General features: G+C 42.8%; 1 protein-coding gene across 1 annotated transcript in view; it reads right to left on the bottom strand.

Moving 5' to 3' along the window:
• Nucleotides 1-27,930, bottom strand: part of DNAJB14 (DnaJ heat shock protein family (Hsp40) member B14) — a 38,830-nt gene that overhangs the window by 8,666 nt on the left and 2,234 nt on the right. Inside the window, exons 2-4 of the mRNA XM_075860625.1 lie at nt 13,132-13,297; nt 7,574-7,719; nt 5,814-5,999 (exon numbers count right to left, since the gene is read on the bottom strand). Coding sequence (XP_075716740.1) covers nt 5,814-5,999; nt 7,574-7,719; nt 13,132-13,297 — 498 coding nt within the window. The remainder of the gene's footprint in view (nt 1-5,813; nt 6,000-7,573; nt 7,720-13,131; nt 13,298-27,930) is intronic.

The following is a 27,930-nucleotide window of genomic DNA, read 5'->3' as shown; positions in this document are numbered from 1 at the left end:
CTGCTGCAATAGCAGATAGGGGTTGCAAAATCTGGTGACAGAGCCTCTTTAAGGCTCAGAGCCCATTTTTCAAATCTGACATATTTCACTTTATGTGGTAATAACGTCGGAATGCTTAAACCTACCCAAGCGATTCTGAGACTGTTTTCTCGTGACACATTGGGCTTCATGTTTGTCGTAAAATTTAGTCGATATATTCAGTGTTTATTGGTGAAAAATGGCAAAATGTAGAGAAAATTTTGAAAAAATAGCATTTTTTCGAATTTAAATGCATCTGCTTGTAAAACAGACGGTTATACCACCCAAAATAGTTACTAGTTCATATTTCCCATATGGCTACTTTAGATTGGCATCGTTTTTTGAACATTCTTTTATTTTTCTTGGACGTTACAAGGCTTAGAACATAAACAGCAATTTCTCATTTTTTAAGAAAATTTCAAAAGCCTTTTTTTTAAGGTACCTCTTGAGTGGCTTTGTGGGGCCTATGTATTAGAAACCCTGATAAAACACCCCATTTTAAAAACTAGACCCCTCAAAGAATTCAAAACAGCATTTAGAAAGTTTTTTAAGGGCATGACCACACATGGCGGAATTCCTCCGCAACTGTCCGCATCAATGCCGCACAGAATCTGCGTTGCAGATTCTGCAGCGGATCTGCACAAAATGTGCAGAAAATTGATGCGGACTGGCCGCTGCGGACTGCAGGAAAAGTGCTTCTCTTCTCCCTATTCAGTGCAGGATAGAGAGAAGGGACAGCACTTTCCCTAGTGAAAGTCAAAGAAATTCATACTTACCGCCCGTTGTCTTGGTGACGCGTCCCTCTTTCGGCATCCGGCCCGACCTCCCTGGATGACGCTCCAGTCCATGTGACCGCTGCAGCCTGTGCTTGGCCTGTGATTGGCTGCAGCCGTCACTTACACTGAAACGTCATCCTGGGAGGCCGGACTGGAGACAGACGCAGGGAGTTCTCGGTAAGTATGAACTTATATGTTTTTTTACAGATACATGTATATTGAGATCGGTAGTCACTGTCCCGGGTGCAGAAACAGTTACTGCCGATCGCGTAACTCTTTCAGCACCCTGGACAGTGACTATTTACAGACGTCTCCTAGCAACGCTCCCGTCATTACGGGAGCCCCATTGACTTCCTCAGTCTGGCTGTAGACCTAGAAATACATAGGTCCAGCCAGAATGAAGAAATGTCATGGTAGTAAAAACAATACGCTCCGCAGCACACATAAGATCTGCGGACTTCATTGCGGAATTTTGACTCTCCATTGAAGTCAATGGAGAAATTCCGCCATGAGTCCGCAACCAGTCCGCCACTGCTCCGCAACAGACAGAGCATGCTGCGGACACCAAATTCCGCTCCGCAGCCTATGCTCCGCAGCGGAATTGTACGCATCGTGTAAACGAACACTGCTAAATTAAAGTGAAAGTCAATGGAGAAACGGCTCCGCTGCGGATTAACGCTGCGGAGTGTCCGCAGCGGAATTTAAGTGAAATTCCGCTATGTGTGAACCCGCCCTAACTCTTCAGGCATTTCACAGGAATTAAAGCAAAGTGGAGGTGAAATTTGCAAATTTCATTTTTCTTGCTGAATTTCAATTTTATTCTATTTTTTTCTGTAACACAGAAGGTTTTACCAGAGAAACACTACTAAATATGTATTGTCCAGATTCTGCAGTTTTTAGAAATGTCCCACATGTGGCTCTAGTGCGCTCGTGGAATAAAACACAAGCCCTAGAAGCAAAGAAGCACCTAGTGCATTTTGAGGCCTCTTTTTTATTAGAATATATTTTAGGCAGCATGCCAGGTTTGAAGAGGTGTTGAGGTGCCAAAACAGTAGGAATCCCCCAATAGTGACCCCATTTTGGAAACTACGCCCCTCAAGGAATTCATTTATGGTTGTGGTTACAATTTTGACCACACAGTTTTTTCACAGCACCTATTTGAATTGGGCTGTGAAATGAAAAAAATGAAAAATTTTTTCCAATAAGATGTCATTTTTTATCAAAATTTCTTATTTTCACAGGGAACAAAATACCCCATTTTGTTGCCCAATTTCTCCTGAGTGCAGCAATACCCCATTTGTGGCGATAAACTGCCGTTTGGGCCCATGGGTGGCCTCAGAAGGGAAGGAGCGCTGTGTGTTCTTTGGAGTGCAGATTTTGTTGGTTTGGTTTTCGGGTGCCGTGTCGCATTTGCAGAGCCCCAGAGGTATCAAAGCAATGGAAACCTACCAGAAGTGACCCCATTTTGGAAACTACACCCCTCAAGGAATTCATTTATGGGTAATGTGACCATTTAGACACCATAGTTTCGTCACAGAACTTATTTGAATTGGGCTGGGAATTAAAAAAATAAATATCTTTTTTTCCAATAATATGTCGTTTTAGCTCAAAAATTCTTATTTTCACAAGAAATAAAATACCCCATTTTGTTGCCCAATTTGTCCTGAGTGCGGCAATACCCCATTTGTGGTGATAAACTGCCGTTTGGGCCCATGGGAGGGCTCAGAAGGAAAGGAGCGCTATTTGGCCTACTGGGGATTTTCTAGTGTGAAGTCATGTATGCAGAAGCCCCTGAGGTACCAGTACAGTTGAAACCCGCAAGAAGTGACCCCGTTTTAAAAACTACACCCTTAAGGCATTCATCTAGAGGTGTAGTGAGCATTTTGACCAGAGACCTACACCCCATAAACTGTAATGTGGGTTCTCCCGGGTATGGCAATAACCTACATGTGGCTGTTAACAGCTGCCTGGGCACACAGCAGGGCCCAGAAGGGAAAGATGAGGGGGATAAGCTGTCGAAGTGCATCAGGGTAAGTAAAATTGGGGTAAATTATAAACCAAGGGATGTATGATAAATTTTAAAACACTCTTTCATACAGAGCTCTGGTTTTTCGGGACACGTGTCACATTGATATAGTGTGTCCTCCCTTATCCCCCTCTTATAGCAGACTTTGCACCTCTTTTTACTTTTTCCCTTCTTGCCAGTTTGGGGAACTTCTCCTGGAAAGTGTTGCCCTGGTACGATGCGTGTGGCCCGCTTCCAGAAGTACTGGGTGCCCCCCCTTCTTGGTCCCTAAAGATTAGGTTCTTGATAATCACCTCTTGAAATTCCAGGAAAGTTCCCCTCTGGCCTGCACATCGACGTAGCACGTACACATTGTACAAAGCCATCTGTATGATGTGCCCGGCCAGCTTCTTATACCTCACCGCATGGCGATGCAGGGCTTCAGGACTTGATCTGACAAGTCCACCCCTCCCATGTACCTATTGTAGTCCAGGATGCAGTCTGGTTTGGGGGTGGCCTTTCCTTCATATATCCTAAACCTGTAGGTATACCCTGATGCACTCTCGCACAGCTTATACATCTTCACGCCATACCTTGCCCTCTTACCCGGCAGGTACTTGCGGAATTGAACCCTCCCTTTAAAATGTACCAGGGACTCATCAATAGAAATACACTTCTCGGGGGTGTATGCTTGGGAAAACCGGGCACTGAAACGGTCTAATAGGGGTCTCCGTTTATACAAACGGTCAAAACTGGGGTCATCTCGGGGTGGGCACGGCTCATTATCAGCATAATGTAAGAAGCGAAGTATTGCCTCATTTATTTATGTTTTTAGGTTACAGTTCAGTTCTGAAGTTGCTTTGAGGGGCCCATATATTAGAAACCCTTATCAAACACCCCATTTTAGAAACTAGACCCCTCAAAGTATTCACAACAGCATGTAGAAAGTTTATGAACCCTTTAGGTGTTTCACAGGAATTTAGAGCAAAGTAGGTGTGAAATTTAAAATTTTTTTTTGTCAGAAAATCCTCTTTATACCATTTTTTTTTATAACACAAAAGGTTTTATCAGAGAAACGCAACTTAATACTTATTGCCCAGATTCTGCAGTTTTGAGAAATATCCCACATGTGGCCCTCGTGCGGTGATGACTGAAGCACCGGCCTCTGAAGCAAAGGAGCACCCAGTGGATTTTGAGGCCTCTTTTTTATTAGGCACCATGTCCGGTTTGAAGAGGTCTTGTGGTGTCAAAACAGTGGAAACCCCCCAAAAGTGACCCCAATTTGGAAACTAGACCCCTTGAGGAATCCATTGCAGTTTTCATGGGGTGCATGCGGCTTTTTGATCAGTTTCTATTCTATTTTTAGGTGGCGTGGTGACTAAAAAACAGCAATTCTACTATTGTTTTTTTATTCAATTTTTTTACAGCGTTCACCGTGCGCTATAAATGACATATTCACTTTATTCTGCGGGGCGATACGATTACGGCGATACCAGATGTTTATAGCTTTTTTATGTCTTATGGCGTTTGCACAATAAAATACGTTTTGTAAAAAATCATTCACATTTTCCGTTACCTTATTCTAAGAGCCAGAACTTTTTTATTTTTCAATCAATAAAGCCGTGCGAGCACTTATTTTTTGCGTAACGAACTGTAGTTTCGATTAGTACCATTTTTCGGTACATGCGACTTTTTGATCTCTTTTTATTCCATTTTTTGGGAGGTGAAGTGACCAAACAATTGTGATTCTGGTACGGTTTATTATTATTTTCTTTTACGGCGTTCACCGTGCGGGATAAATAACGAAATAATTTTGTAGTTCAGCCCGTTACGGACGCGGCGATACCAATTATGTATAGTTTATTTGTTTATATATTTTTATTAATAATAAATGACTGATAAGGGAAAAAGGGGGATTTTTACTTTTAATACCTTTAAAACTTTTATTTTCTTATTTTTACACAACTTTTTTTTACTTTTTTTTTACTTTTTTACTTTGTCCCACTAGGGGACTTGAGGGCAGGAGGTCCTGATCGCAATTCTAATACACTGCACTACATGCGTAGTGCAGTGTATTAGAACTGTCAGCTACTCACTGACAGCAAGCATAGTGGGTCCTGACGTTGTCAGGACCCACTAGGCTTCCGTCTATGGCATAGCCGGATGCCATTGTTTGGTGTCCGGTTGCCATAGTCACCATCGCCGGCCGCTATCGTGTAGCAGGCCGGCGATGGCAGCTTAACCCCTAAAAAGCCGCGATCTCTATAGAACGCGGCTTTTAAGGGGTTAATCAGCGGGGACACAGCGATCGGTCCCCGCTGTAGGAGCTGTGACAGCTGCTGTACGAGACAGCAGCTGTCACAGCCCCTGTATGTGTCGGGAGGACGGCCGAAACGGCCGTTACTCCCGAGACGTACTATTAGGTCATGGAACGCGAACGATACAGCTGCCATGACCTAATAGTACGTCCAGGAGCGGGAAGGGGTTAAAGGGAAGCCAATTGCAGGGAGAATATGGATATTCAAGATAGACCGTAATTTTACCACTTTGTTCTTGATAGCTTAGCCCACAAAACAAAAACAAGTTAACAAACGGACTAATAAAAGTTGTGTTTTATGCACTTGGCTATTTCAGTGAAGAAGTGAAAAAACATTATGCCTAGGGATAACTATGGGTTGAGCTTCCATTAGAATTCCTGTCTCCAGTGACCGGACATCTTCGAATGACAGACGCACACAGGCCAGTTTCATACAAGGCCACTTATGTTTTTGGATTGTGGGAGGAAACTGGAATATGGAGGTAACCCACGGAAACATGTGGAGAACAAACGTGGCCCTTTATCAAATTCAAATTTTGGATCACCGTGCTGCAAGGCAAAAGTGCCAACCACCGAGCCACCACGCTGAGCAGAAGTTAAAGCGGTGCGCACACAAGCAGCAGGCCTTGTTTGTATGGCTACTTTTGTACAAATATATTTTAGATGACAAACTTTTAGAAAGCCTGAATATACATACCTGAAGGGAAACCTCCTCCAAAGAACATGTTAAACAGATCCTCCGGAGTTATATCTGCTTCAAATCCCCTGTGGTAGTCAAAACCACCATTTCTGTGGTTGCTCCGCACATGCTCCTCGCTTCCAGTTAGGTCATATTGCCTGCGTTTCTCTGGATTGCTTAGTACTGCATATGCATTTCCAATCTCTATGACAGAAAGATAAAACACAAATTGATGGGATTAGGATGATGATCACGTAGTCCCACCACAACTGCACACATGACTATAGAAGGTCCATGTACGGACGTCAAAAGAGAAATGGATGGAATTCAAGTGGCATTTATATTAAACATAAAATAAGAACACCAGCAGCACTTTCATTGAGACAGACTTCTAAAAAAAAATGACAAAGCCAATAATGATGCATTCAGCAGATCTCCGATATTTCCACTACTGATACAGCAACCAGATTCCGAGGACACAGGATTACTGTACCGAATTACAGTACAAAACCTTTACAAAAAGGGGTTGTCCGTTTTAAGCAAATTGAATAAAAAGTTCTACAATTTTTAAATATACGTTCTGTATCAATCCTCACGGTTTTCAAGACCTTTGCTTGCTGTTATTCAGTAGGAACATTCATGGTTTGCTTCCAGTGGATGAAATTTTGTCCAGGGTCATGTGATGGACTCGCAGGTGCACAGCTCGTTGCAGTTTGTCTATCAAAGCGGTGTCTTGTGACAAGGCATACACCTGTGTGTCCATCACATGACCATAAACGGAATTGTATTCACTGGAAGTAAATACGAAGGTTCCTATTGAATGACAGGATAAAATGTATTTGTTGAAACTGGACAACCCCTTTAAACAAAATGTCGACGTCTTCAGTTAAAGTTACAAAATAGGAAGTATAGCTGCGACACTGATCCCTCAGAGATGGAGAAGGGCCAAACAGATGGATTAGTTCCAGCATCCCTGCTGCCTGTTAATGTGACAGGTGACCCCACACAAGCATATAATGATCTATATTGAATTTGTCAATGAATAAAGCAATTGTATCCATTACTATTACAATCAATATTACATTTATTGTGTAGGAGAAATTTAGGAAAGAAATATACACTTTGTACAGCTTTGGTTTTATTCACATCTGCTTTTAAGGCTCAGTTCGCAGATTCCATCAAATTTGAGAAGTAAAATAGTACTGTATGCAGCAGTATTTTACATCTCAAAAGGACAGGCACTCAGCGGAGCCAGACAGATCCCTTGTAAGTCAATGGGGTTCCTCAGTTGCTGGTGGTATCCCAGATTCGCAGGATCCGGCTGTGCGTTACGGTTTCTGTTATAAGCGGAGACCACAATGCAGGTGTGAACAGAGCCTTTGTAGAAGGATGGCCTTGACTACAAGACAAATGGCACATAAATTAGCTTGAAGTGAGGATCTCGAGATAGTAATCGCTGTGTGGGTAGCATGGAAGCGGACATAGAACGCGTGACAGAAGAGCAATAATATCAGTGTTATGCTATTGAAAAGAAGTCAATGCAGGGGCTTCAAGAAATACTTTGTTGCTTAATGTATAAATGAATGGATAGGCCTTGAAAAGCAAAAACAACTACTGAAAATGAGTGAATGGTTTATTTTAAGATCCTGCTGCGAGGGAGGATTTGATGCTTTCACAGTGGTTCTGCAATGCAGGGCTCTCAGAAAACTGATCATGTGATAAGAACGTGATGAGGATGATGATGATGCACATGTAGACTGACAACCTGCCGGCCTTACTTTTAAATGCCTCGGTGGCTCCTGGAGCATGATTTTTATCTGGATGAAACTTAAGTGCAAGCTTCCGATAAGATTTCTTCAAGTCCTCCTCTCCCGCATCTTTAGTCACTCCCAGTACCTCATAAAATGTTTTACAGCACTTCATCCTGCAAAAGAAACAAAAACGCAGAATATTGATGTCACCGAATATACACAGCAAGGATTGATCTTCAGGCTTTCCCATGCAGTGCATGACAGCAAGGAAAAGTGATTTCTGTTGACATTCCATTGAATCACACATCCAGGGTCTGCTGTGACAATACCGGCCATCACTCTGTGTTGACAATCATTCAGGCTTTGATACCTGCAGTATAGCCCAAACAGAGATCTGCTTACACCATGACAGTTCCATTTTCAATACTTTTTTTATTTAGGAAACCAGTTTTATCTCAACTAATCTTTTTACCCCTCAGATCCCCTTTTCTCTTTTTCTGCCCAGCTTTTAATGAGTTACTGTATTGTGAACATACTGTCTATACATGCAATCGGCATAATATCTATAATAACCGGTATCAGTTAGAGTATTTCCTATAAAAACTTCTGCGCTCTTCTCAATTATCACATGGTCATTAACTCATGTAGCTGACAGTTGTAGTACTTCCAAGTGGCTCATGACAGAACTGCTCAAATTGTCATGAGCAGCCCAGGCTTCAGTTGCGCCCAAGGGGAGTGGTTATCCAGCAAAGACGTTTCCCCACCAGTTTTTGGGGTGTAATCAGAATTAGATTAGGATATATTCCTTTGTAGACATTCAGATCAGGGATGTATTTTTCTTATTAAGGTCTCTGTGCCATTGTGCTTGAAGCAAAGATGTCTGAAGAGTCGGCTCGTATTTGAAGGAGTCTCATAGACTTGCATTGGGAGACTGACCTCCGATTCCTAAAGTACAGTCCTGGCCAAACGTTTTGAGACTGAAGCAACAAACTTTGTGAATACCAAAATTTGTGTCAGTGTTTTTAGATCTTTTAGTCAGATGTTTCTATGGTATACTGAAGTACAATTAGGAGCATTTAATAAGTTTTTAAACTTTTATTACATCAAATACATCAAGTTTATGCAAAGACTCAATATTTACAGCGTTGACCTGTTTATTCAAGACTTTTGCAATTCGCCCTAGCATGCTGGATATCAGCTTCTGTGCCAAATCCTCACTGATGACAACCCATTCTTGCCGAATCAGTGCTCCGTTTAACACGATCTGTTTTTGTTTGTCCACCCTCTTTTTGAGGATCGACCGCAGGTTCTCAATAGGATTGAGATCTGGGGAGTTTCCTGGCCACAGACCCAAAATTTCAATGTTTTGCTCATCGAGCCACTTAGTGATCACTTTTTCCTTGTGACATGGTGCTCCGTCATACTGGATAAAGCATTGTTCAACACCAAATTGTTCCTGGATCGTTGGGAGAAGTTGCTCTTGGAGGAGGTTTAGAAACATCCTTTATTCATGGAAGTGTTCTTATGCAAAATTGTGAGTGAGCCCACTCCCTTGGATGAAAAGGAAACCCCCCCCCCCCCACATGAATGGTCTCAGGATGCTTTACTGTTGGCATGACACAGGACTCACGGTAGTGATCGCCTTTTCTTCTTCAGCCAATCATTCTTCCAGATGTCCCAAACAGTCTGAAGGGGGCTTCATCAGAGAAAATAACTTTACCCCAGTCCTCTGCAGTTCAATCCCTGTACTTCCTGCAGAATATCAGTCTGTCCTTAATGTTTTTCTTGGAGAGAAGTGGCTTCTTTGCTGCTCTTCTTGACACCAGGCCAGCCTACAAAAGCCTTCTCACTGTGGGTGTAGATGCACTGACACCTGCCTGCTGCCATTCCTTGAGCAGGCTCCGCACTGGTGTTGAACCGATCCCGTAGCGGATTCCTCTTTAGAAAATGGTCCTGGCACTTGCTGGACTTTCTTGGGTGCCATGAAGCCTTCTTCACGGCAATTGATCCTCTCTTCTTGAAGCTCTTGATGATCCGATAAATGGTTGATTTAGGGGCAATCTTATAAGCAGCAATGTCCTTGCCTGTAAAGCCCTTTTGATGCAAAGAAATGATGACAATGTGTTTCCTTGGAGGTAACCATGGTTAAAGAGACTCTGTTACCACATTATAAGTGCCCTATCTCCTACATAAGGAGATCGGCGCTATAATGTAGGTGACAGCAGTGCTTTTTATTTAGAAAAACTATTTTTATGATTTTAGCTTTATGCTAATTCGTTCCTTAATGGCCAAGTGGGCGTGTTTTTACTTTAGACCAAGTGGGCGTTGTACAGAGGAGTGTATGATGCTGACCAATCAGCGTCACGCACTTCTCTCCATTCATTTAGTCAGCGCATAGTGACATTGCGTTGTTCACTATGTGCTGTCTTATACTAACATATTAACGTTACTGAAGTGTTTGGACAGTGAATAGACATTCCTTCCAGACAGGACGGGATGCCTATTCACAATCCCGCCACTTCGGTAACGTTTCTGTGGTGCTTACAGCAGAGCAAGCATAATTTCGCGAGATCACGCTGTAAATGACAGGTTACAGCGAGATTATGCTTTTCTCTGCTGTAAGTACCACAGAAACGTTACCGAAGTGCCGGGATTGTGAATAGACATCCTGTCCTGTCTGGAAGGAATGTCTATTCCCTGTCAAACACTTCAGTAACGTTAATGTGTCAGTATAAGACAGCACATAGTGAACAACACTGTGTCACTATGCGCTGAGTAAATGAATGGGGAGAAGTGTATGATGCGGATTGGTTAGCGTCATACACTCCTCTGTACAACGCCCACTTGGTCTAAAGTAAAAACACGCCCACTTGGGTATTAAGAAACTAATTAGCATAAAGCTAAAATCGCTCCTAACGTGGTAAAAATAGATTGTTTTTCTAAATAAAAAGCACTGCTGTCACCTACATTACAGAGCCAATCTCCTTATGTAGGAGATCGGGCACTTATAATGTGGTGACAGAGCCTCTTTAAGAGAAGAAGACCATGATTTCAAGCACCATCCCCCTTTTAAAGCAACCAGTCTGCTCTTATATTCAATCAGCAAGACAGAGTGATATAAGCCGCCTTGTCCTCATTAACACTTTTTCCTGAGCTAACGAGAAGATCACTGAAATGATGTCAGCAGGTCAATTTGTGGCAGGCCTGAAATGCAGTGGAAATGGGGTTTTTGTGAAATTGCCACAATAAAACTGAAGCAGCAAACTTTGTGAAAGCCAAAATTTGTGTCAGTGTTAGAACTTTTGGCCAAGACTGTGGACGCAGGAGGAGGATTCGTGGAGTCAGAATGGAGATTACGAGACCCAACAGCAGCCTGAACGGAGCGGCTACGCGTGAAATAAAAGGACCACGAAAGCCAATACACCAGACTAACTTGCACGTCATCACATTTTCAAATGGGGGGGGATGCTTCTTTAATAATCCCTGGCCTCAGTATTCGGGTGTCTGCTATATTACTTGCTATGTGTGTTTGCCATGTGAGAATCAGATCATGTTGCAGCCTAGTGTTGTGTTTTGCAGCTTTGCCTAAGTATTTCCTCAGTCCACGTTTGCTTCTGTTAAGTCTTGTTAATTGGTTATCTTCATTCTGTTTCGTTATTCTATTTTCTGCTTACCTAGCTTCCCTGAGTTTGAGAATGATTTGTGCGGTTTTATTGCCTCCGAGTATTTTCCTGAGTGTCTGCACATTAGGGACTCCATAAGGTACAGTGTTTGGGACAGTGAGGGTTAGTGCTATAGTGTTAGGGTCAGTGCTTAGGAATAGATATAGAGAGAGCTAGTTACATTTCGCTTGTTATCATTTATCATCATCCATTTGGTTTCCATGATCCATCGTTCATGGATACCATCACCTGACTTATCACCAATCACTTGTTTGTTCCCATCATCCTTCTGTCCTCTTCATCTTGTTCTATCCCTGTCTTTTATCGCCAGTCCTTGTTTCTTGCATTTTTGTTGCCTGTCAGTATTGCGATACATGCTACATAATTTCCTTCCCTTCGACTATCAGGTTGGTTCACAATCCGGCTTTTCTTGTAATCAGCCGGTGTCATTACAGTAACTTAAAGTAAAGTGCAATGTAAAGAAATGGGGTTTTACAAAACCCCATTCACTCGCGCCAGAGGGAAAAAAAAAATAATCTGCCCTGATTTTAGGGCAAGCTGCGGATTTTGTCGTAGATTTCTTCTGGATTTTCACGACAATACTTTCCGCCCTGACTGAACGTACACCAATAGTTTGGGAACTATCATCGGGGAGTTAATGTGGTTAAGAGCCACAAAAATTGCTGGCTGCTTTTCAGGAGCCATAATCATGGAATTATGCTAACATGTTTGCAACACCACCAGAAATCAATTTTTACCATGGGTGAATAAAGTCTAGACCATATTTTTGTATTCTTCTAGAGTGCAGTTTTAGCTCGTCTTGTTTGTACTACTGAATGGGATTGGAGTCCACCTTTGGACCCTGAGAACCCAGTTGGGAGTATAACTTTTGTCTGGTTTGTTAGAGAATTTAAAGACTGTATTTACAATTGCCATTTTTGTGGCTTTATTTTTTTCCTTCCCACAATTTGCACAAAATCGTAGCGAAAATTATGCAGCAGTTTTGCAAAATCAAGAAAAAATGCCCAGTTTTGCTAAACTGCTAAGTATTTTTAACATGCTATTTTCCACCAAATATTAATAACCGTCACTTCAGCAGACCAGACTAAAATACTACACCAGCCAGATGACACAAATCCCTACCTCTCCCTCCAGTCTCACTGGTTTAGCCTGCCCTCCTCCAACTCCTATTGAATGGTGCATGTAGGTCTGCAGGAGGAGGAAAATTATCCAGCGCGGAGGTAAGTAACAATGCCGCCCGCAGTCCACCCTCTGGCCCCGTGTATTAGCTCGTGACCAACTCACAGTCAGAGGCATCACTGCACTTTGATCTGCCAGGTGCTGGTGGCGGCACGGGCCATCAACTTTAATAAGCGTCAGATACAATGAAGCTTTGGGGACAGGAGTCACAAGCTGCATTGTCGCCTCTACTGGTATGTAGTATAGAAACGAACACCAAGCCAGTTCTTTAAATCACATTTTACATATTCTCAACCAATATAGTGCTAATTTACTTTGCCGTTTCCAACTTCTGCACTCGGCTATTGCTAGGAAACCCTGTGACAATGTCATTACAGACAGGGATTCCCTGTGTAGAGGGGGCTTGGAGGCATTAGGAGAACATGGGATCTTCTCTGCTTGTTTCTGTATACAGATAACTGATCTCATTAGCCGGTCACCATTAGATCTCGGTTATAAATGATCTGTATATGGGGAAAGCAGGGAACACATAGATAAGGTGTTAAATAATCTGCTAAATAATAAAAAATCCTTACGTGTCCCGCAAAAAAAAAAAAAAATAATAATAATAATTTGGGAAAATACCAACCTCTACAGTGCAGCATTCCAAAAGGTGAAATTTTGCTCTGGGCATGAAGGCCCCAAACTCCCCCTGTCATGAAAGTGATAAATAAAACTGCCTACCTTTTTACACATTCTATCTGGTCTTTAGTAAAACTTTTGCCACTGTCCCCAGTAGAACGGTCTTTCTCTGCACTGGTTTTATTTTGCTCCACTCCATTTGACATCTTTGCAAATTTTGGTCCATTTCCTGATGCTCCATCATGCTTTTCAAGCTTTTCCAGCAGCTCTTAAAACAAGAAAGACAAAAAAGTAAAGATCATTAAAAAGATATCAAACTGCAAACAAGATTTTATAACCCTGAAACACATTGTTTTTCACACAAAGCCATTAAACGCGTATTCCCAGAGTCGACAATCATCACCTACAGTATCCACAGCATAGGTGATAATTGTCTGATTGCTGGGACCCCCACCGAACGCAAGAATAGGGGTCCCGAATCCCGTCCCTCTTCACTGCACCCCCCCCCCCCTCCAGTGATGAGGAGGCATGTGCCTGCATCTCTATTCAGAGTCTATAGGACTGACAAACAGCTGAGCGCTGTGCTCGGCTGTTTGTCATTCCCATAGACTGAATGGAGCGGCGGTAGAGCATGCTTACTGCCACTCCATTCAATGTCCTCCTCACTGTGGTTGAGGAGTGAGGAGGAACAGGGGGTACGGGACAGGAACAGTTCTCACGATCAGTGAGACTCTCAGCAGTGGGGCTCCCTGCTATCAGACAATGATCACCTATCATGTGGATAGGTGATAATTGTGGAATCTGGTACAACCCCTTTAATAGTTTAGATTATCTTGTATTTTATCTAAAGCTCCTCTCTATGTCCTTCCTATTCCATTATTGTTACTACAGGGTCACTCGCTTTGCAGAGGTCTTATCCTATACAAGTCCCATTTGACTGCAAGTGTGATCTCTCCCAAGATGCATCAATATTGAGTGCACATCTCCACATTTATTGCTGCTTCATGGTCTATAAAGCGTATGCGTCGACTTGCACTGAGAAGTTTGGTCTGTATACTCTTCAGAAGTAAAAACTAAACACCGTCGTTATCAATGCTGTTGTCCTGTTCCATTATAGGAGCAGAAAAACGCTGGATCCGTCGCATGCCAACGGTGCCCAACGAACCCTACTGACACATAATGGGGTCCATCGTCTGTCATTTTGACTGGAAGTATAGCACTGCGTGCTGAAATATACTTCCCGTCACAGATGACCGCGTCGGAGTCTCCGAAGCAGATGTGAACAGAGCCTAACTCTCCAAAAATGTAGTGAAGTTTTGTCAAAAACTTTCCTTGAAGAGGAACCCCCGCAAACACCTCCCCACTCCTAATCTAGGCCACATTATAACCGTGTTCTTCTATTTTCCCCCATGTAACTAGGCCCCCATACCCACTTATGTATGTTTACACGCAAAATCAAAAACGGCTGAAAATGACGGAGCTGTTTTCAAGGGAAAACATCCTCTGATTTTCAGCCGCTTTTATAGCCGAAAACGTTTTTTTGGAGTTGTTTATCCATTGACACAATGAAAAACAGCTCCAAAAACGGCTCAAGAGACACGCTTCTTTTTACGGTGGCATCTTTTTTAAATTTTTTTAAAATAGCGGCTTAAAAAAAAACAACACGCTGCGTCTGGATAAAACCCCATTTTTCCCATTGATTACAATGGGAAGCTGTTAATCGGCCTTTCACTAGCATTTTTCAAGACATATTTCGAGGTGTTTACGCCCTGAAGAACGCCTGAAAACACTGCGTGTGAACATGCCCTTAGAGGGCTGATTTGCCCTGTAACAAGGGCTGCGTCTAAACTAAACGCCATTTTTTTCCATTGAATTCAATGGGCAGATGTTTGTAGGCGTTTGGCTAGCATTTTTTCCAGGCGTATTTGGAGGCCATAAAAACCCTGCATGTGAACATACCCCTAAAGGGGTTTTCCAGTCCCTAAAAAGTCTCAGGATAGGCCATCAATAGCTGATCGCTCGGGCTCTGAAGCGCTGCTTCCCCTTCATTCCGGTTACTGTCGTACTTTGAATCACCGACACAGCAGTGAACGGGAGAAGGCTGCAATACTGTGAATCGCCGCTACATGTGTGTCGACGATTCACAGTGAGTAAGTAGAAATGAAGGGAAAGCAGCACTCATATGAGCACTGCACCCCCTTCAAAACAGCTGATCGCCAGGGATCCTGGGAGTCGAACCCCCAGTGATCTGCTATCATTTTTTAGGCACTAGAAAATAGCAATTAGACCTACCGGTAATTGTATTTCCAGGAATCCATCATGACAGCACTACAGGAGGTTGCCCTATTGACCTCTGTAGGGACAGGAAGACAGAGAGGTTAAAAGGCCCCTCCCACCACCCACTTGCCAGTGTTTTTCAATTACTACACCAGGATGGATGCAACCCTATTTTATTTCTAGGGATAATAACTGACATGTTAATTGCACAAATCAGAATTCAATAAGGGAGGGAATGTAAGAGTGCGGTCATGATGGATTCCTGGAAATACAATTACCGGTAGGTCTAATTGCTATTTTCCAGTACATCCCTCATGACAGCACTACAGGAGCAATACCAGATTATAATGCTCAGGGCGGGACTATGGATTGAAGGACTTTCCATCAAAAACTTAAATCCGTATCGGACAGAACATCGAGCCTATAATGTTGGCAAAATGTATGATGGCTTGACCAAGTGGCAGCTCTGCAGATTTGGTCCATAGAGGCTTCTCTTCTTTCTGCCCAGGATGCCGAGACTGCCCTCGTTGAATGGGCTCTGATGCCTTGTGGGGCACATAGTCCTTGGGATTTGTAGGCTTCTTGTATGGTGGTTTTTACCCATCTCGCTAGAGAGCCTTTTGAGGCTTTCTTTCCTCTATTCTTTCCCCCAAACAGGACAAATAGATTTTTATCTTGTCTCCAGGAGGAGGTTCTATCCAGATACTGAAGAATTGTTCGCCTGACATCCAGGCAATGGAATTTTTCTTCTTGTTGGTTTTTTGGATCTGGATAAAAGGAAGGTAGAATTATTTCTTGTTCTCTATGGAAAGCAGTAGATACCTTTGGAATAAAGGAAGGGTCCAGCTTTAGGATGATCTTATCCTCTTGTACTTTTAGGTACGGTTCTATGATTGACAGAGATGGGATTTCTCCAATCCTTCTTGCTGAAGTAATAGCGACTAAGAATGCAGCTTTTAGAGTTAAAAAATGCATACTAATTGTGTCGAGCGGCTCAAAGGGGGGCTCACAAAGAGTCGTTAACACCACATTCAAATCCCAGGTAGGAACTGATTTCTTTAGGGAAGGTTTCAGTTTAGAGACCGCTTTGGTGAATCTTCTGAGGCTGAAATCCTTTTCCTTTGGGGTAACTCCAGCGACCGGATTTCCCTTTCCCGCTGTAGTTCTGTGAGGTAGGATCCCTCTGTTTGCGAAATCTTCCAAACTGAGGGGGTTTTCTTGGTTTCTCTTCAGGAAACCCCTTTTTTCTATCTGTTGCACTCTCCAGCATGTTATCGAGGAGAGGACCGAACATCAGAGACCCTGTAAATGGGATAGAACACAACTTGTTCTTGGACTTCGTATCTCCTGACCACATTTTGAGCCATAATGCTCTTCTAGCAGCATTTGAGAGAGCCCCATTCCTGGCAGCAAATCTAATAGATTCCGCTGAAGCGTCTACCAAGAATCCGGTTGCCATTTTTAGTAAAGGTAGAGATTCTAATAGATCTTGTCGTGATGTCTTCATCATCAAATGGGTCTCTAGCTGGTTTAACCATATAAACATTGCTCTTGCTACTGATGTGGCCGCGATATTAGTTGAGATCAAGGCAGAGGAAGATTCCCACGCTCTTTTCAGTAGTCTGTCTGCCTTTCGGTCCATGGCGTCCCTCAACTGAGAGGTATCTTCAAATGGGATTGCGGTTTTTTTAGCAACCCTGGCTACTGGGACATCTACTTTTGGGATCTCATCCCAAGGCTTAGTGTCCTCTGAATCAAAGAGAAGTCTGTTTTTAAAATCTCTTGAAATGAAGAGCCTTTTTTCTGAATCTTCCCATTCAGTTGTCACCATTCTTTTGAGATTTTAGTTTACCGGAAAAACCCTTGTTTTCTTTCTCGTTAGACCTCCAAACATCTCATCCTGGATGGTATGTGGTTGGTCTTCTTCGGGAATATCTATAGTTTCCCGTATTGCATGAATTAAGGTATCCGACATCTCGGAAGAGAAGAAATTTTTTTTCTCTTGAGTGGAAGAAGTTGAAGGCAAGAGTTCCTCTCTTTCTTCTAACTCATCCTCCGATAGGTAATAACACTCCTGCTCAGAGTCAGACCCCTGAGAAGGAGGACAATATTTTTGATCCACTTCAAGCCGTGGTCTTTTTGCCCAGGAGTGTGAGGGACTTTCTTGCGGAGGGGCGAGGGAGGCTACTGACTGACCCACTTCTTCACGAATCATAGACCTAAGTTCAGACATGAACGTTGGTTGTTCCTCCTTTAGTATTTTTGCAATACAATCTTGACACAATTGTTTCCTATGGGACTCTGGCAATTTTTTTGCACAAGTCGCACATTTTTTAACCTTCTTTTTATCAGTTTGTCTCTGAGAGGAATCTTTTTCCTAGAGAAAACAGAAGGTAGGTAAAGTATGGTGTACATACATAAGGGGTCATACCCTTCCCCAAGGGTGAGACTCTCGTGACCCTGGGACATATCTGGAGTTCCATCAGGACGAGGAAGTTCCATACCGCGACAGGTAACAGGCAATGCAATATGCAATCCACAAAAAAATAATCCAAGTTAGAGTTATCAGCTCTAACTACATACCTGTGCGTGTCCCTTTAAATGCGGGCGTTTTGAATTTCCCGCCTTCCAAGATGGCCGCGGACCGGAAGTAGCCCGACGTCATTTTCGGTCGGCTATTCGTCCAGCGTGTTCCTGGAGTGCAGCCGCCATAGCCGGCGACTGAGGCTTGCTATGCGGTGCAGCGAGGATCCCTGCCGGTGCGTCCATGTTTATGGAGCTGCCGGTCCCCGCCTGGTCCGCGGCCCGTCCGAAGCCTGCTTGGGAAACCCCAGCCCCCACACACTACCAGAACCCTGCTTAGGATTCCTTAGGTAGGTGTCTCAGGGAGGGAGCTAAGGGACCCCTCGCTTGAGGGGTGTTAGCCTGGGCTTTAGGGGGAAGAGGAGGGGGAGTGCACGGACCCCCCGTTCTTGCCCCCTGCCCGAGTTTCTTTCCTGCACTAACACAGGAGCGACGCTCTCTGCTCCTGACCCTGTGGGGACAGGAAGAACACTGGCAAGTGGGTGGTGGGAGGGGCCTTTTAACCTCTCTGTCTTCCTGTCCCTACAGAGGTCAATAGGGCAACCTCCTGTAGTGCTGTCATGAGGGATGTACTGGAAAACCACTTTAACGTCCTTCTCTCAGCCGGAGCGTGGAAAAGTTGTGTTGTGCTGACACATTGGCGGTTACTGCATGCACAGAGGCTGGTACTGGAGCTGCACTCTACATTTCTGGATTCAGACTGCTAGTAAGAACTAGGTGTTACCATGGTTTTGTTGGGGAGACCCTGGAAGGTAAGCTCGATTAGCCCTGTTAAAGATCATTCCAAATTATGAGCAGGACACTGTCGAGCCGCAGTAACGGTAGGAACAGACACAGCGTAAACATTGCGGATTTTCCGCAACAGATTTCATTGGGGAAAATCCGCAGTGTAATACAGTAGCAGCAGTGTGGGTGACATTTAAACAAATCTCATCTCCACACATATCAGACGAAAAAAAGTTCATAAAATGACCTGAGGTGCGGTGTCTGACGCCGCAGCATTTCAATTAATGCTGCGGAATCACTGCTCTCCCGCTGCAGTGGTAAAACCTGCAACAAAGTGCTGTGTGTTACGACGGCGACGCAATCCTCTCCTCGGAGCGCAGCCCGGCCTCCTGGGATGATGATGAAAGAGAAAAAAAAAGAGAAAAAAAAAAAAAGAGAAAGAAAAAGAGAAAGAGAGAGAGACTGGCCGGAAAACGTAAATTTGGTGAGTTATTTGGGCAAAATTCCCTGTGGCTACCAGGGCGGATACGCGGTGTAATTTTACGCAGCATATGCATCCGGATTCTGCCTAGTGTGTTCCTACCCTTAAAGGTCCAATGCACAGAAAGGGCAGAAGAGAGGCTGCAGACTGACCTGGGCAGCAGCATCCATGTCATGGGCAGTTTTTACCCAGTGCATTCCTGGATTTTTGTTATGTGATGGCACGCGCACATTTTGCCTGATATTTTATAATTCAAAAGCCTAAAGGACTCTGCAGAGACGTCCGATATCAGGATTACAGGTGAGCATTCCAGAGTTTTCCTTTTACACTACCTTGTAAACACAAGTATACAACGTCCTTTTGTAATAGTTTTATAATGCCCTATCGGCACGTACTAAACTTTGCATCTTTTGCACTGTTAAAACATGGTTTGGTGTGACCTCGGAACACTACAGATAAAGGGGGACATATATAGCAGTAAAAAGAATTCCGACTACACATTCTACATAGCGGCTGGTCAAACGGTCATTCAGCTGACAGCCATCTTCCCGCATTCCCCCATAAAAATGCAGAACAAAGGATCAGGCATACTGAAATCTAACGTGCCCTATCCTAGTCTCTGCCTGCTGCCATAGAGCCAATACCACCCAGGGCAAGAAACTTCCTAGGATGGCATTATGGTTTGCTTTTCCAACAAGGAGACCATGCCACTACGTCCATTACTTGCCACATCATTGGAAACCGAGGTGGAGATTGACCCTATTGAATAACTAACTATACTTTTTTTTCCCTTATATTAAAAACTCTGTAGTTCAGACATTGCAGTGAAGTCTTATTTTGTACTTGATCACCAACTCTAGCACATGGAACTCTAGACAGGATCTCCGTAAATTAATGAAAGCGAAGGGTCCTATTACGAAGTTAGAAGCCAAGTCATTGCATATAGTACAGAGACTATTACCCGAGCCAGTCTAAACTGTCAGCAACTTGCTTAGGTCCCAACCTAGTAACTCCTGAAAGTCAGCAAGATATTTACATACAAACATATGCATGTAATGTACCCACCGAAAATATATACAAAACAAAAAGGCTTGCCACAAAAAAATAAATGGAAGGCGTGGGCATACGCTGAACGGTTCATAGACTCCCAGCGGCCTGATAGATGCCAAAAGAGCATCCTTTTGGCATCCACAGGGCAGGTATACATTGGTACAGCCTACAGCACGTTCATGTACAGTTGACCACTGCAAAATACTCATTCCTTCTTTCTTTTTACAATGGTGGCCTATGGACAACATATGCAGATGCGTTAAAGAGGCTCTGTCACCACATTATAAGTGCCCTATCTCCTATATAAAGGAGATCGGCGCTGTAATGTAGGTGACGGTAATGCTTTTTATTTAGAAAAACTATCTGTTTTCACCACTTTATTAGCGTTTTTTAGCTTTATGCTAATGAGTTTCTTAATGCCCAAGTGGGAGTGTTTTTACTTTAGACCAAGTGGGCGTTGTACAGAGGAGTGCATGACGCTGACCAATCAGTGACCAATCAGTGTCATGCACTTCTCTCCATTCATTTACACGCACTAGCGATATAGTTATATCGTTATGTGCAGCCACATACACAAACACTAACATTACCGTAGTGTCCTGATATTATTATTTATTTCAGTTACTTATATAGCGCCAACATATTATGCAGTGCTGTACAGAGGTCCTCTTTTTTTACTGTCCCCATTGGGGTTCACAATCTAAATACATGACCTCCAGCCTGGACGTGATGTTTATTCAGAATCCTGACACTTCTGAATCTTTTCTGTGAGATTCCAGCAAACCACGCGTAATCTCGTGAGATTACGAGGTAAACGAGATTTCGTTTCCCTTGCTGGAAATCTCACAGAAAAGATTCAGAAGTGTCAGGATTCGGAATGCACATCACGTCCAGGCTGGAGGTAATGTATATTCATTATCAGGACACTTGATTAACGTTAATGTCTGTGTATGTGGCTGCACATCGCGTTCTAGTAAGAACGCGATGCTGCTGTGTAAATGAATGGGGAGAAGTGCATGACGCTGATTGGTCAGCGTCATACACTCCTCTGTACAACGCCCACTTGGTCGAAAGTAAAAACACGCCCACTTGGGCATTAAGAAACTCATTAGCATAAACCAAAATCGCTAATAAAGTGGTAAAAATAGATTGTTTTTTTTAAATAAAAAGCACTGCTGTCACCAACATTATAGCGCCAATCTCCTTATGTAGGACATAGGGCACTTATAATGTGGTGACAGAGCCTCTTTAAGGCTTTACATTTGACAAATATGTAGGGAGATTTCCCTGTGCCGAAAGTGTAAACATGGTGTGAACAGAGCTTGAACCACTTATTAAAAAGTATAATTATACTGTATATCCAACTTAAATCACTTAACCCCTTAAGGACGCAGCCTAGTTTGGACCTTAAGGCTCAAAGCCCATATTTCAAATCTGACATATTTCACTTTATGTGGTAATAACTTGGGAATGCTTAAACCTATCCAAGCGATTATGAGATCGTTTTCTCGTGACACATTGGGCTTTAGGTTAGTGGTAAAATTTGGTCGATATGTTCAGTATTTATTGGTGAAAAATGTAGAATTTTTTTTTATTTTTCTGAATTTAAATGCATCTGTTTGTAAAACAGATGGTTATACCACCCAAAATAGTTACTAGTTCACATTTCCCAAATGTCTACTTTAGATTGGCATCATTTTTTGAACATTCTTTTAATTTTTTTTGGACGTTACAAGACTTAGAACATAAACAGCAATTTCTCATATTTTTAAGAAAATTTCAAAAACTTTAAGGTACCTGTTCAGTTCTGAAGTGGCTTTGAGGGGCCTATGTATTAGAAACCCCCATAAAACACCCCATTTTAAAAACTAGACCCCTCAAAGTATTCAAAACAGCATTTGGAAAGTTTATTTTAACCCTTTAGGCATTTCACAGGAATTAAAGCAAAGTGGAGGTGAAATTTGCAAATTTCATTTTTCTTGCTGAATTTCAATTTTATTCAATTTTTTTTTGTAACACAGAAGGTTTTACCAGAGGAAACACTACTAAATATGTATTGTCCAGATTCTTAAGTTTTTAGAAATGTCCCACATGTGGCTCTAGTGCGCTCGTGGACTAAAACACAGGCCTCAGAAGTAATGGAGCACCTAGTGCATATTGGGGCCTCTTTTTTTTTTTAGAATATATTTTAGACAGCATGCCAGGTTTGAAGAGGTGTTGAGGTGCCAAACCAGTAGGAATCCCTCAAGGAATTCATTTATAGGTGTTGTGATCATTTAGACCCCGCAGTTTTTTCACAGAACTTATTTGAATTGGGCTGTGAATTTTAAAAAAAATGCAATAATATGTCGTTTTGGTTCAAAATTTCTTATTTTCACAAAAAATAAAATACCCCATTTTGTTGTCCAATTTGTCCTGAGTGCGGCAATACCCCATTTGTGGTGATAAACTGGCGTTTGGGCCCATGGGAGGGTTTAGAAGGAAAGGAGCGCTATTTGTTCTTTGGAGTCCAGATTTTGATGGATTGGTTTTCGGGTGCCATGTTGCATTTGCGGAGCCCCAGAGGTATCAAAGCAATGGAAATCCACCAGAAGTGACCGCATTTTAAAATCTACAGCCCTTAAGGCATTCATCTAGAGGTGTAGTGAGCATTTTGACCAGAGACATACACCCCATAAACTGTAATGTGGGTTCCCCAGGGTACGGCAATACCCTCAATGTGGCTATTAGCTGCCTGGGCACACAGCAGGGCTCAGAAGGGAAAGATGAGGGGAATAAGCTGTGCGGAAGGGCATCAGGGTAAGTAATACTGGGGTAGATTAAAAATCAAGGGATGTATGATAAATTTTAAACCACTTTCATACAGAGCCCCGGTTTTTCGGGACACATGTCACATTGATATATTGGGTCCTTACTTATCCCCCTCTTATAGCAGACTTTGCACCTCTTTTGACTTTTTCCCTTCTTGCCAGTTTGGGGAACTTCTCCTGGAAAGTGTTGCCCTGGTACGGTGCGTGTGGCCTCGCTTCCAGAAGTACTGGGTGCCCCCCCTTCTTGGTCCCTAAAGATCAGGTTCTTGATAACCACCTCTTGAAATTCCAGGAAAGTTCCCCTCTAGCCTGTATATCGACGTAGCACGTACACATTGTACAATGCCATCTGTATGAGGTGCCCGGCCAGCTTCTTATACCACACCGCATGGCGCTGTAGGGCTTCAGGACTTGATCTGACAAGTCCATCCCTCCCATGTACCTATTGTAGTCCAGGATGCAGTCTGGTTTGGGGTTCTCTGTACTGGTACCTCGTACAGGTACATGGGTACTGGTGTGGCCATGTATTGTCAATACAAAGACATCTCCCTTGTCCTTGTACTTGACACACAATATGTTGTTGCTGGATTGTGCCCTGCTCTCACCCCTTCTGAGTGTTTGCCCAAGCAGTGTCTTAGGGAGGCCTCTCAGATTTCTTCTAGCAGTGCCGCATGCCGCAGGACTTCTGGGAGTGAGGCAGTTGAAGAGTGGGACGCTGGTATAAAAATTATCCAGGTAGAGGTGGTAACCCTGGTCCAGCAGTGGGCACACCAAATCCCACACAATTTTTGCATTAACTCCCAGTAAGGGGGGGGCATTCTGGGGGCTGAGCACTGGTGTCCTTCCCTTTATATATATCCTAAACCTGTAGGTATACCCTGATACACTCTCGCACAGCTTATACATCTTCACGCCATACCTTGCCCTCTTACACGGCAGGTACTGGCGGAATTAAAGCCTCCCTTTAAAATGTACCAAGGACTCATCAATAGAAATACACTTCTCAGGGGTGTATGCTTGGGAAAACCGGGCACTGAAAGGGTCTAATAGGGGTCTCCGTTTATATAAACGGTCAAAACTGGGGCCATCTCGGGGTGGGCACGGCTCATTATCAGTATAATGTAAGAAGCGAAGTATTGCCTCACTTATTTTTTTTTTAGGTTCCAGTTCAGTTCTGAAGTTGCTTTGAGGGGCCCATATATTAGAAACCCCCATCAAACACACATTTTATAAACTAGACCCCTCAAAGTATTCACAACAGCATTTAGAAAGTTTATGAACCCTTTAGGTGTTTCACAGGAATTTAGCGCAAAGTAGAGGTGAAATGTACATTTTATTTTTTTTCTCAGAAAATCCTTTTTATTCCATTGTTTTCTGTAAAACAGAAGGTTTTACTAGAGAAAAGTCACATGTGGCCCTAGTGCGGTAATGGACTGAAACACAGACCTCAGAAGCAAAGGAGCACCTAGTGGATTTTGAGGCCTCTTTTGTATTAGAATATATTTTAGGCAGCATGCCAGGTTTGAAGAGGTGTTGAGGTGCCAAAAAAGTAGGAATTCCTCAAAAGTGACCCCATTTTGGAAACTGCACCCCTCAAGGAATTCATTTATGGTTGTTGTTACCATTTTGACCGCACAGTTTTTAAACAGCACGTATTTGAATTGGGCTGTGAAATTTAAAAAAAATGAAATTTTTTCCAATAAAATGTAATTTTTCATCAACATTTCTTATTTTCACAAGGAACAAAATACCCCATTTTGTTGCCCAATACTATTCCGTCATGGAGCGCGAATGCTATGGATATCATGACGGAATAGTACGTCACTGAGCGCCAAGGGGTTAATGGACCGTGTGAACGGCCCGTAAAAAATAGGACGAGTAATATTTTTGCCCATTTTCCCAAATCCCTCAATAGACCCAAGTCTTTGAGGAATCCGTGAAAACGGGTCCCACGCGAATGCAAATCGCCCGCGAAAAATGGCAGTTTTTCACAGCCGATTTGACACCCGTTCGTGTCAATACGGCGTAATGATGCATGTTTTAACTCGTCAAAGAAAGATGTGTTTTAGTCCACGAGCACACTAGAGTTACATGTGGGACATTTCTTAAAACCTGCAGAATCTGGACAATATATATTTAGTAGTGTTTCTCTGGCAAAACCTTCTGTGTTACAGGAAAAAAAATGGAATAAAATTGAAATTTGCAAATTTCACCTCCACTTTGCTTTAATTCCTGTGAAATGCATAAAGGGTTAAAAAAAACTTCTAAATGCTGTTTTGAATACTTTGAGGGGTCTAGTTTTTAAAATGGTGTTTTATGGGGGTTTCTAATACATAGGCCCTTCAAAGCCACTTCAGAACTGAACTGGTACCTTAAAAAAAAGGCTTTTGAAATTTTCATAAAAATATGAGAAATTGCTGTTTATGTTCTAAGCCTTGTAACGTCCAAGAAAAATAAAAGAATGTTCAAAAAACAATGCCAATCTAAAGTAGACATATGGGAAATGTGAACTAGTAACTATTTTGGGTGGTATAACCGTCTGTTTTACAAGCAGATGCATTTAAATTCAGAAAAATTAAATTTTTTCTAAATTTCTCTATATTTTGCAATTTTTCACAAATAAACACGGAATATATCGAACAAATTTTACCACAAACATAAAGCCCAATGTGTCACGAGAAAACAATCTCAGAATCGCTTGGATAGGTTTAAGCATTCCGACGTTATTACCACATAAAGTGAAATATGTCCGATTTGAAAAATGGACTCTGAGCCTTAAGGCCAAAATAAGGCTGCGTCCTTAAGGGGTTAAAAAACTGTCCGTGTGAATAGCCTTGTAGAAGAGTATTGATTTTAATGCAGTCTTGTTACGGACGTTAGAAAAAAACAAAAAAAACAGCAGTCACACGGCCGATTATCCCTGTCGTGTGAGTATGGCCTTAGTCACATGAACTTCCCGAGGTGTAAACATAACAGATCATCCGGTTATATGTTTTACATATTAGGTCACCTTTTTAATTCCCAATTTACATTCTAAACACTCAAATTATCCTATGTCTTTCTTATACTACAGTGGCCAGAAAGGTACCTATATTACATGGTGTGACACAAGTACTCCTTCCATAATTATGAAGAATGCCATCTAGCTACTAGTTCCACAAGTCATTATCATACTATATTACACAATTATAACAGTTCCGATGAAGGCCCTGGCTACATGACAGCTCCTGACACGTGTGACACTGGCAGAAGCATGGTATAATGCTGCCCATTCATCTACACTAAGCAGGGCAATGTGGAGAGAAGAAGTGCTCATCCCCACACGTAACTACAAGGCTTCACTAGTAGCAATGCGGCTTAGGAGCTGTTAACATCACGTTTTAGTCCTACGTTTAGCGTGCATGTTGGGAAAGCTACCTACGTACAAGCTAAACCGGTCCATAGGGCTCCATTAGCCTGACTTAAAGAGGCTCTGTCACCACATTATAAGTGCCCTATCTCCTACATAATGTGATCGGCGCTGTAATGTAGGTGACAGCAGTGCTTTGTATTTAGAAAAACAATTTTTACAACGTTATTAGCAATTTTAGATTTATGCTAATTACTTCTTAATGCCCAACTGGGTGTGTTTTTACTTTAGACCAAGTGGGCGTTGTGCAGAGGAGTGTATGACGCTGACCAATCAGTGACCAATCAGCCTCATACACTTCTCCCCATTCATTTAGTCAGTGCATAGGGATCCTGCTAGATCCTTATGTGCTGTCTTATACTGACATATTAACATTACTGAAGTGTTTAGACAGTGAGTAGACATTCCACGGGATGTCTATTCACAATCTCTGCACTTCGTTACTCTGTCTGTGGTAGTTACAGCAGAGCAAGAGTAATCTCATTGTAACCTGTCATTTACAGCAAGATCTGGCGAGATTGCGCTTGCTCTGCTGTAAGTCACACACAAACGTTAACGAAGTACCAGGATTGTGAAAAGACATCTTGTCCTGGCTGGAAGGAATGTCTAGTCATTGTCTAAACACTTCAGTATTGTTAATGTGTCAGTATAAGACTGCACATAGGGATCTGGCAGGATCCCTATGCGCTGAGGAAATGAATGGAGAGAAGTGTATGACGCTGATTGGTCAGCGTCATACACTCCTCTGTACAACGCCCACTTGGTCTACGTAAAAACACACCCACTTGGGCATTAAGAAACTCATTAGCATAAATCTAAAATCGCTAATAAAGTGGTAAAAATAGATCGTTTTTCGAAATAAAAAGCATTACTGTCACCTACATTATAGCGCCGATCTCCTTATGTAGGAGATAGGGCACTTATACTGTGGTGACAGAGCCTCTAAGTCCAGAAGAGTATTTTGGCCCCGGTCGCGCTCATACACGCCAATATACCTTTTTTTGGAGAATGGAATAACGTAACACACTATGCTATTCCATCCTGAGGGATACCGCAAAAACAAAAAAAACGTATACCGCGCTGTATCCTTTTTTTTTTACATGGAAGCCTACGTGTGACATATGGCATCTGTCACAGGTATATGTTAAACGTATACCTTAGGGAGCTTTCCCAGGGCTGGAATTCCCAGTAAGAGCATCAGGTAGCGCTCGGCCAGGGATTCCAGCCCTGGGGAAGCCCCGAACATTACTGTCCATGTATGGACAGTGATGTCAGGGGCTTTCAATTACGAGTCCCCGGCCAGAGCATTGGTAGCGCTCTGGCCGAGAACTCAGGGACTAGAGAATCTCCTGACGTTACGGTTTATATATGGACAGTAACATCAGAGGCTCCATCTAGGAGCGGAATCCCTGGCCAGAGCATTGCCAAAGCTCTGGCCGTGGATTATCGCATTACAAATCCCCAAAGTCAGTGTCTATATATGGACAGTGATGTTAAGGGATTTCCCAGGAAAGGAGTCCCCGGCCAGTGAGCTTACAATGCTCTGGCTAGGGACTCCATGGTTG

The sequence above is a fragment of the Rhinoderma darwinii genome, chromosome 1 (genome assembly GCF_050947455.1).
Source record: "Rhinoderma darwinii isolate aRhiDar2 chromosome 1, aRhiDar2.hap1, whole genome shotgun sequence".
Lineage (NCBI taxonomy): Eukaryota > Metazoa > Chordata > Amphibia > Anura > Rhinodermatidae > Rhinoderma > Rhinoderma darwinii.
Note: the sequence above shows the minus strand (reverse complement) of the source record. Positions and strands in the feature narration are given on the sequence as shown.